Below are 9,874 nucleotides of genomic sequence, written 5' to 3'. Positions count from 1 at the left end.
GCTCACAGGCTAGGCTGGGGGAACAAACGAGACAAAAACTTGATAGGAAGTGTGATAATAGATATGCATAGTGCATTACGATATGTAGTTCTTAACTTCAGTGGGGAAAACATTTTAAAAACTTGTGTGATTTTCTTGAAAAAATTCATACGTCACTTTTGGAAATGAATGATTCGTTGGCTTACCGCCCAGCCTTGAAACTATGCCATTATACAGGCCAGGCACGGTAGCTCCCACCTGCCTGTAATAGCACTCTGGGAGACAGGCAGGTGGATTGCTTCAGACCAGCCTGGGCAAGGTGAAACCCCAATTTTTTTTTTTTTTTTTTTTTTTTGGGAGACGGAGTCTCCCCTGTCACCCAGGCTGGAGTGCAATGGTGCAATCTCCGTCTCCCAGGTTCAATCAATTATCCTGCCTCAGCCGCTTGACTAGCTGGGATTACAGGCGCACACCATGATGCCCAGCTAATTTTTTTTTTATGTTTGGTAGAGCTGGGTTTTCACCATGTTGGCTAGGCTGGTCTCAAACTCCCGCCTGCCTTGGCCTCCCAAAGTGCTGGGATTATAGGCATAAGCCACCACGCCCAGCCTGCGAATCCCTATTTTCACAAAAAAATTGGCTGGGTGTGATGGCGCATTCCTGTAATCCCACCTACTCTGGAAGCTGAGGTGGGAGGATCAATGGAACCCGGGCCATTGGGGATGCAGTGAGCCAAGACTGCACCACGAACTTTTTTATAGACAGAAGTTTCTCCAAAAAAAAAAAAAGGCTGGGCATGGTGGCTCAGCCTGTAATCCCAGCACTTTGGGAGGCTGAGGCAGGAGGATCACCTAAGGTCAGGAGTTCAAAACCAGCCTGGCCAACATCATGAAACCCCTTCTCTATCAATAATACAAAAAAATTAGCCGGGTGTGGTGTCATGCGCCTGTAATCCCAGCTACTTAGGAGGCTGAGGCAGGAGAATCGCTTGAACCCAGGAGGCAGAGGTTGCAGTCAGCCCAGATTGTGCCATTGCACTCCAGCTTCCCCAGGCTGGAGTGCAGTGGTGCAGTCACATCTCAAACACCACACCTGGTGGACTTACATTACATATTTTGTAGAGACGGGTCTCCATGTTTCCCAAGCTGGTATTGAACTCCTAAGTTCAAGTGATAGGCCTGCCTTGGCCTCCCCAAGTGCCAGTATTAAGGTGTGTGTCACCTGGCTATAATTTAAAAAATATATTTTGTGTTCAAACACTTGGACAGGTTCTCATCAGTCCTTATTTCTTAGGTACCAAACCTTGTGCATTGTACCTCATCTCTAATTCAAAGCTTCTGTTAACATTTTCTGGGGTGGGCACGGTGGCTCAATTCTGTAATCACAGCACTTTGGGAGGCGCCACTGCACTCCAGCCTGGGTGGTAGAGCAAGACTCTCAAAAACAAAAACATGTTCTGGGCTGGGCATGGTGGCTCATGCCTGGCCAACATGGCGAAACCCCTTCTCAAAAAAAAAAAAAAGGATTGTTAGTGAAATTTTTTAAGTTCAGATGAATGGGTATAGCATATTTTTTGTCCATATTGATAGGTCGTGATATTGGTGCTATACAGCTTCCTAAACTTAGCTATTTCCAGGGAGGGCAGGTTGAGGGTGATTGCTACAGTAGCATGAGGGTTGTGTCCCCCATTTTAGTTCTAGGCTAATTGAAATTTCTCCTGTTTAGCGGGAATTCTTTTGAGAAATTTTTTTAAAGTACAATTTTTTATTTGTGGATCACCCAGCATTGTACCAAATAGGAAAAGATACAGGCTAGGTAGGGAGGAGGCTGGCACTTTGTGAAAAACTTAACATCTAGTTGCTTTGATAGAGAGTGATTAAGTTGGTAACTAAGGGTCTAAGTAGTTGCGAATACGGAGTAAGACTTCCTGGTCGAATCTAGCAGCCTGTGCAAATAAGAGGACAACTGAAATGGAGTTCTAGGGTGGCAGTAGGATGGAGAATTTTAACACTGATTCTAAGGATTTTGTAAAGGCTTATTCTAATCCCTACATTCTGTCATCTTTGTGCACTTGAACCTTGAACAACATGGGTTTGACCCCTTTTAGGTGGATTTTTTCCAACCAAATGCAGGTCAAAAATACTGTGTGTGTAAAATGCCAAACCCATGAATACGGAGGGTTCTGCAGGGCCAACTTTAGGACTTAAGTATGCTCTGATTTTGGTATGCTTGGTGGTGGAGTGGTCATTAAACCACTCCTCCCGAATATACCAAGGGACAATTGTGTTTGTTTTTTTGTTTTTGTTGTTTTTTGTTTTTTGAGACAGTCTCGCTCTGTCACTGAGGCTGGAATGCAGTGGCACGATTTTGGCACACTGCAACCTGTGCATCCCGGGTTCAAGCGATTCTCCTGCCTCAGCCTCTCCAGTAGCTGGGACTACAGGCATGTGCCACCACGCCCAGCTAATTTTTATATTTTTAGTAGAGATGGGGTTTCACCATGTTGGCCAGGCTGATCTCGAACTCCTGACTTCGGGTGATCCACCCGCCTCGGCCTCCCAAAGTGCTGGGATTCAGGCGTGAGCCACCGCACCCGGCCAATTGTGTTTTTTAGACCTGTGGGTTTCATTTAAACATTGACCGCAATTAAATGTTGAATGTCTATTCCTACTAGTAAAAAGCGTCATATATCGCCACCAAATCTCTTTCCCATAACACCGTATGGTAAAATACATTTCAGAAATACCATATAATGAATAATGTTTTGCAGGTGGATTTGGAGGTAAGGAAACAAGTTCGTGCAATCATTCAAGTGGTAAGAGATGAAGGGCTAAATTTAGGCAATGGTAATGGGATCTGGAATCCAGGTATATGTAGGTGGTCAAATAAGGCGTGGTGACAACTCATTTAAGATATTGCCAGGCTGGCCGGGCGCGGTGGCTCAAGCCTGTAATCCCAGCACTTTGGGAGGCCGAGACGGGCGGATCACGAGGTCAGGAGATCGAGACCATCCTGGCTAACACGGTGAAACCCCATCTCTACTAAAAAAAAAATACAAAAAACTAGCCGGGCGAGGCGGCGGGCGCCTGTAGTCCCAGCTACTCGGGAGGCTGAGGCAGGAGAATGGCGTGAACCCGGGAGGCGGAGCTTGCAGTGAGCTGAGATCCGGCCACTGCACTCCAGCCTGGGCGACAGAGTGAGACTCCGTCTCAAAAAAACAAAAAAAAAAAAACAAACAAAAAAAAGATATTGCCAGGCTTGGCCAGGCGCGGTGGCTCACGCTTGTAATCCCAGCACTTTGGGAGACCGAGGCAGGCGGATCACAAGGTCAGGAGTTCGAGACCAGCTGGGCCAACACAGTGAAACACTGTCTCTACTAAAAATACACAAATTAGCTGGGCATGGTGGCACATGCCTGTAATCCCAGCTACTCGGGAGGCTGAGGCAGGAGAATCGCTTGAACCCGGGAGGCGGAGGTTGCAGTGAGCCGAGATCCCACCACTGCACTCCAGTTTGGGCAAAAGAGCAAGACATGGTCTCACAAATAAGGCCAGGCGAGGTGGCTCATGCCTGTAATCCCAGCGCTTTGGGAGGCTGAGGCGGGCAGATAATGAGGTCAGGAGTTCAAGACCAGCCTGGCCAACATAGTGAAACCCCGTCTCTACTAAAAATACAATAAGTAGCCATGCATGGTGGTGCATGCCTGTAGTCCCAGCTACTTGGGAGGCTAAGGCAGGAGAATTGCTTGAACCTGGGAGGCAGAGGTTGTGGTGAGCCGAGACGGCGCCACTGCACTCCAGCCTGGGCAATAGAGTGAGACTCTGTCTCAAAAAAATAATAATAAAAATTAATAGGGGCCGGGCACGGTGGCTCACGCCTGTAATCCCAGCACTCTGGGAGGCCAAGGCGGGCGGATCATGAGGTCAGGAGATCGAGACCATCCTGGCTAACACAGTGAAACCCCATCTCTACTAAAAAATACAAAAAATTAGCCAGGCGTGGTGGCGGCCACCTGTAGTCCCAGCTAATCAGGAGGCTAAGGCAGGAGAATGGCGTGAACCCAGGAGGCGGAGCTTGCAGTGAGCTGAGATCCGGCCACTGCACTCCAGCCTGGGCGACAGATCGAGACTCCGTCTCAAAAAAAAAAAAAAAAAAAAAAAAATTAATAAACAATAGGTCAAAACATACCACTAAATTAAAAGATAACATTAGAAGAAAACATTTACAACGTGTTTAACAAAGCATTTCAAGAACACTTAATTGTGACAAGCCAAAAGGAAAAAATTGGCAAAAGATGGAAACAATTAACTGAAGATATACAACTGGCCAACAAACATGAAAATATTCCATCTTACTCGCCATTAGACCTGAGCGTGGTGGCTCATGCCTGTCATCTCAACACTTTGGAAGTCCATGGAAGACAGATTACTTGAGCGTCCCCCTGTCCCCCCACCGGGCTTGAAGCTAGCCATGGGCAACATGTCGAAACCCTGTCTTTACAAAAATTAGCAGGGCCTGATGGTGTGTGCATATGACTGTGGTCCCAGCTACTCGGGAGGCAGAGGTGGGAGGACTTGAGCCTGGGAGGCTCTAGTTCAAGAACTATTTGAACCCGGGAGGCGAAGGCTGCAGTGAGCCGTAATTGCTCCACTGTACTGCAGCCTGGGAGATAGAGCAAGACCCTGCCTCAATTAAAAAAAAAAAAAAAGTGGCTCTTGCCTGTAATCTCAGCACTTTGGGAGGCCGAGGAGGGCAGATCATCTGAGGTCAGGAGTTCGAGACCAGCCTGGCCAATATGGTGAAACCCCTTCTCTACTAAAAATACAAAAAAATTAGCCGGGCGTTGTGGCGGGAGCCTGTAGTCTCAGCTACTCAGGAGGCTGAGGCAGGAGAATTGCTTGAACCTGGGAGGTGGAGGTTGCAGTGAGCCTAGATCATGCCACTGCACTCCAGCCTGGGCAACAGAGTGAGACTCTGTCTCAAAAAAAAAAAAAAAAAAAAAAAAGAAATGTCAGAGTAGCCCAGGGGTGGTGGCTCACGTCTGTAATCCCAACACATCCCACCAGAGTTCCAGGTGGGCGGATCACCTGAGTTCAGGAGTTCGAGACCAACCTGGCCAACATGGTGAAACCCTGTCTCTAGTAAAAATACAAAAAAATTAGCCGGATGTGGTGGTGCATGCCTGTAGTCCCAGCTACTTGGGAAGCTGAGGCAGGAGAATCACTTGAACCTGGGAGACAGAGGTTGCAGTGAGCTGAGATAGCACCATTGCACTCCAACCTGGGCAACAAGATTGATACTCCATCTCAAAAAAAAAAAGTAATGTGTTTGATCGTTAATAAAACTCTAATTTTGCCAAGACCCAAATTGGTGATACAAAACCAAAGTTCTCAAATCAGATTAAGTCTTGCTAGAAAGGCAGTAGAGGGAGGAAGTCATAGAGCTTCTTCACTTTTATTTATTTATTTTTTATTTTAATTTTTTTTGAGACAGAGTCTCGCTCTCTCGCCCAGGCTGGAGTGCAGTGGTGGGAGCTCGGCTCACTGTAAGCTCCGCCTCCTGGGTTCACGCCATTCTCCTGCCTCAGCCTCCAGAGTAGCTGGGACTACAGGTGCCCGCCACCACGCCCGGCTAATTTTTGTGTTTTTAGTAGAGACGGGGTTTCACCTTGTTAGCCAGGATGGTCTCGATCTCCTGACCTCGTGATCCGCCCGCCTCGGCCTCCCCAAAGTGCTGGAATTACAGGCATGAGCCACTGCGCCCGGCCACTTCTTCACTTTTATATAAAATTATCTCCTTTTAGGGCCGGGCGCGGTGGCTCAAGCCTGTAATCCCAGCACTTTGGGAGGCCGAGACGGGCGGATCACGAGGTCAGGAGATCGAGACCATCCTGGCTAACACGGTGAAACCCCATCTCTACTAAAAAAAATACAAAAAACTAGCCGGGCGAGGTGGCGGGCGCCTGTAGTCCCAGCTACTCGGGAGGCTGAGGCAGGAGAATGGCGTGAACCCAAGAGGCGGCGCTTGCAGTGAGCTGAGATCCGGCCACTGCACTCCAGCCTGGGCGACAGAGCGAGACTCCGTCTCAAAAAAAAAAAAACAACAAAAAAAATTATCTCCTTTTTTTTGAGATGGGGTCTCACTATGTTGCCCAGGCTGGAGTGCAGTGGCACAGATATCAGCTCACTGCAACCTCTATCTCTTAGGCTCAAGCAATCCTCCCACCTCAGCCTCCTGAGTAGCCTCCTGCAATGGTGCAATCTTAGATAACCACAACCTCCACCTCCTGGGCTCAAGCCGTCCTCCCATCACAGCCTCCCCAGTAGCTGGGAAAACAGGCACACACCACCATGCCTGGCTAATTTTTGTATTTTTGTAGAAACAGGGTTTCACCGTGTTGCCCAGTCTGGTCTCCAACTCCCTGACTCACTCAATCCCCCCATCTCAGCCTTCCAAAGTGCTGGGATTACAGGCGCGAGCCACCATGCCCAGCCTATAAAATTATCCTTGTTCAGGTCAGAAACAGATGAGGCCATAGATATGATATAACAGGCTCACAAATGACACAAGGAATCTTTATTTTGATTTTTCATCTCTGCTTTTTTTTTTAAGCAACCTACGTTGTCTAGAATTTTTAAAAAATCCTAAAAAAAAAAAAAAAAAAAAAATCCTAAACATTTGCCCTATATTACTTTTTCAAGGGCATTATACGAAACAGACTCTGCTCACAAAATGTATGAGAGGAACAAATTATTGAATGGATTGGATAGGATCCAATTGACATTAGTCAATAGTAAACAAAAATAATAATATCATGTATATGTAGGGCTAATTTTGTGCCAGGCATTGTTCTCAATTCTTCTTTCTTATATTAGTCTACTTAATTCTCAAAACAATCCTAGGATATAATCCCCATTGTTAGTAGTAGTATCCCTTTTATGGATGAGGAAACTGATGTAAAGAGATTAAATAACTTGCCCAATGATAGCTAGTGAGTGGAAAACACAAGATTCCCAACCTGGCTCCAATGACAATATTCCTTTTTTTTTTTTTTGAGACGGAGTTACACTCTTGTTGCCCAGGCTGGAGTGCAATGGTGCAATCTCAGCTCACCGCAACCTCTGCCTCCTGGGTTCAAGTGATTGTTTTGTCTCAGCCTCCTGAGTAGCTGGGATTACAGGCATGTGCCACCATGCCTGGCTAATTTTGTATTTTTAGTAGAGACGGGGTTTCTCCATGTTGATCAGGCTGGTCTCTAACTCCCGACTTCAGGTGATTCACCCACCTCAGCCTCCCAAAGTGCTGGGATTACAGGGGTGAGCCACTGCGCCCGGCCTATTTTATTTTATATATTTATTTTATGTTTTGAGACAGAGTCTCACTCTGTCGCCCAAGCTGGAGTGCAGTGGTACGATCTCGGCTCACTGCAACCTCTGCCTCCCGGGTTCAAAAGATTCTCCTGCTTCAGCCTCCTGAGTAGCTGGGAGTATAGGCGCCTGCCATCACGCCTGGTTAATTTTTTTTTTTTTTTTTTTTTTTTTTTTGAGACGGAGTCTCGCTCTGCCGCCCAGGCTGCAGTCCAATGGCGCGATCTCGGCTCACTGCAAGCTCTGCCTCCCGGGTTCATGCCATTCTCCTGCCTCAGCTTCCCGAGTAGCTGGGACTACAGGCGCCCGCCACCACGCCGGGCTAATTTTTTGTATTTTTAGTAGAGACGGGATTTCACCATGTTAGCCAGGATGGTCTCGATCTCCTGACCTTGTGATCCGCCCGCCTTGGCTTCCCAAAGTGCTGGGATTACAAGATTGAGCCACCGCGCCCGGCTAATTTTTGTATTTTTAGTAGAGACGGGGTTTCACCATGTTGGCCAGGCTGGTCTCCAACTCCTGACTTCAGGTGATCCAGCTGCTTCGGCCTCCCAAAGTGCTGGGATTGCAAACGTGAGCCACCGCTCCCGGACTACACTAAGAATTTCTAGGCAGGGAGCGGTGGCTCACGCTTGTAATCCCAGCACTTTCGGAGGCCGAGGTGGGCGGATCAGGAGGTCAGGAAGTCGAGACCATCCTGCCTAACATAGTGAAACCCCGTATGTACTAAAAAAAAATACAAAAAATTAGCCGGGCGTGGTGGCGGGCGCCCGTAGTCCCAGCTACTTGGGAGGCTGAGGCAGGAGAATGGCGTGAACCCGGGAGGCAGAGCTTGCAGTGAGCCGAGATCGCGCCACTGCATTCCCGCCTGGGCGACAGAGCGAGACTCCGTCTCAAAAAAAAGAAAAAAAAAAAAAAAAAGAATTTATATTCACATTTCATAGCTGAGGTCTCTCAGCTTCCTTCAAGGTAGACAATTCTGTATCTCTAGGTGACCCAAATTTATCCCCTCCTCTTACGTGCACCCAGTTTATACTTAACCAGGAACCATCACATTATTGCATTGTCTGTTCACCTGGACCTTGAAAGGAAGGTCCTGAGTCTTATTTATCTTATTGAGTCTCCTCAATACCCAGCTAAAGTACTGGTTACATTAGTTTCCTTCATTTTAATAGGTTTAAATGATAAAGATCCTGTCTAGGATGCTAATCTGTGCAATCTCCTGGAAGCTTCCAATTTCACTACTTCGAGAGAGAAACCGTATTTTGGCTCTAAAGAGGGCTCCTGACTTCGCCACGCTCACCTTCAGTGGTGCTTCATGGCGCAACCACTTCCCCTGTGGTTGTTACCTAGATCAAGGACCTATCTAAGGAGAAAACCCAAGGACAGGCAAAGACAGCCCACGCACTTTCAACAGGAACTCGGCCCCTTTCCTAAACGTAGTTCCTCTGATTACCCTCTCCAATTGACGTCTCTATGATCCAATTAGATTTCGAGGCTCAGAGTGTCGCCCTCTAACCTCACACTGTCCAATAAAAAAAGGAGTTTCAGATTAGCACCAGTTTTGACCAATGGATGAGAAGATGAGCGTGTATTAACCTGTAGAAGCAGCACTGAGAATGATGAGCAGCCAATTTACCCAATGGACCTGCCTACAGCAGCGTAGGCCTCGCCCCAACTACAGGAGAGCAGGCGGCGGGGGTTGCTGCAGCGATCAGTCTCCACCCGGACTCCGCCATGTTGGGTCTTGTGGGTCGTGTGGCCACTGCTTCGGCCTCCGGGGCCTTGCGGGGACTCACTCCTTCAGCGTCGCTACCCCCAGCTCAGCTCTTACTGCGGGCCGCTCCGACGGCGGTCCATCCTGGTAAGTGCTTTTCTCTAGGAGCTGAAGTTCCATTTTGCCGCCCCATGACCTTGAGCCGGGGAACGATGGTAGCTCGGGCCTAAGGGATCCGTGGTGCTAAAAGTATGCCTGGAGCCGCATTTTGTTCTCTAATGGCAGGAGAACAAGAATGGGACACCCATAGAATGTTTCTTTGACCCAGCTCTGTCCCGTTCTGTATAAAGTTCTTTGTGTGACGGAAAAGGTGCGGGCAGGTGCGTTGACCTTCCGGTTGAATAGGGATATTGAACTCTCGAAAAATGGGTGATTGTGCATGCGGATGGGAAGGCTGTGCAGGCGCTTTATCGATCGCTGCGCGGCCTTCCCTCTTGGACACGCCTTCCGTACAAGCGGAAAGAGGCCTGACTTCGGCTGAGTTTTCCTCTTATTGTGTAAATCTTGGCTTCCGATAACCTTTTACTGTACTGACCCCAGTTCCTTCCTATATCTTTTGTCTGTTAGTCAGGGACTATGCGGCGCAAACATCTCCTTCGCCAAAAGCGGGCGCCGCCACCGGGCGCATCGTGGCGGTCATTGGCGCAGTGGTGGACGTCCAGTTTGATGAGGGACTACCACCAATTCTAAATGCCCTGGAAGTGCAAGGCAGGGAGACCAGACTGGTTTTGGAGGTGGCCCAGCATTTGGG

At 48.2% G+C, this 9,874-nt stretch overlaps 1 protein-coding gene across 2 annotated transcripts in view; it reads left to right on the top strand.

Moving 5' to 3' along the window:
• ATP5F1B (ATP synthase F1 subunit beta) overlaps window positions 1-9,874 on the top strand; it is a 271,439-nt gene that overhangs the window by 252,584 nt on the left and 8,981 nt on the right. The window contains exons 2-3 of one of the 2 annotated variants that reach the window (XM_050747304.1): window positions 9,095-9,210; window positions 9,691-9,873. In XM_050747304.1, the coding sequence (XP_050603261.1) occupies window positions 9,095-9,210; window positions 9,691-9,873 (299 nt within the window). Of the gene's footprint in view, window positions 1-9,032; window positions 9,211-9,690; window position 9,874 lie in introns of those variants that run through there. The other variant, XM_050747305.1, reaches the window with a different exon arrangement.

This window comes from Macaca thibetana, chromosome 11 (assembly GCF_024542745.1).
Source record: "Macaca thibetana thibetana isolate TM-01 chromosome 11, ASM2454274v1, whole genome shotgun sequence".
In the NCBI taxonomy this organism is placed as follows: domain Eukaryota; kingdom Metazoa; phylum Chordata; class Mammalia; order Primates; family Cercopithecidae; genus Macaca; species Macaca thibetana.
Note: the sequence above shows the minus strand (reverse complement) of the source record. Positions and strands in the feature narration are given on the sequence as shown.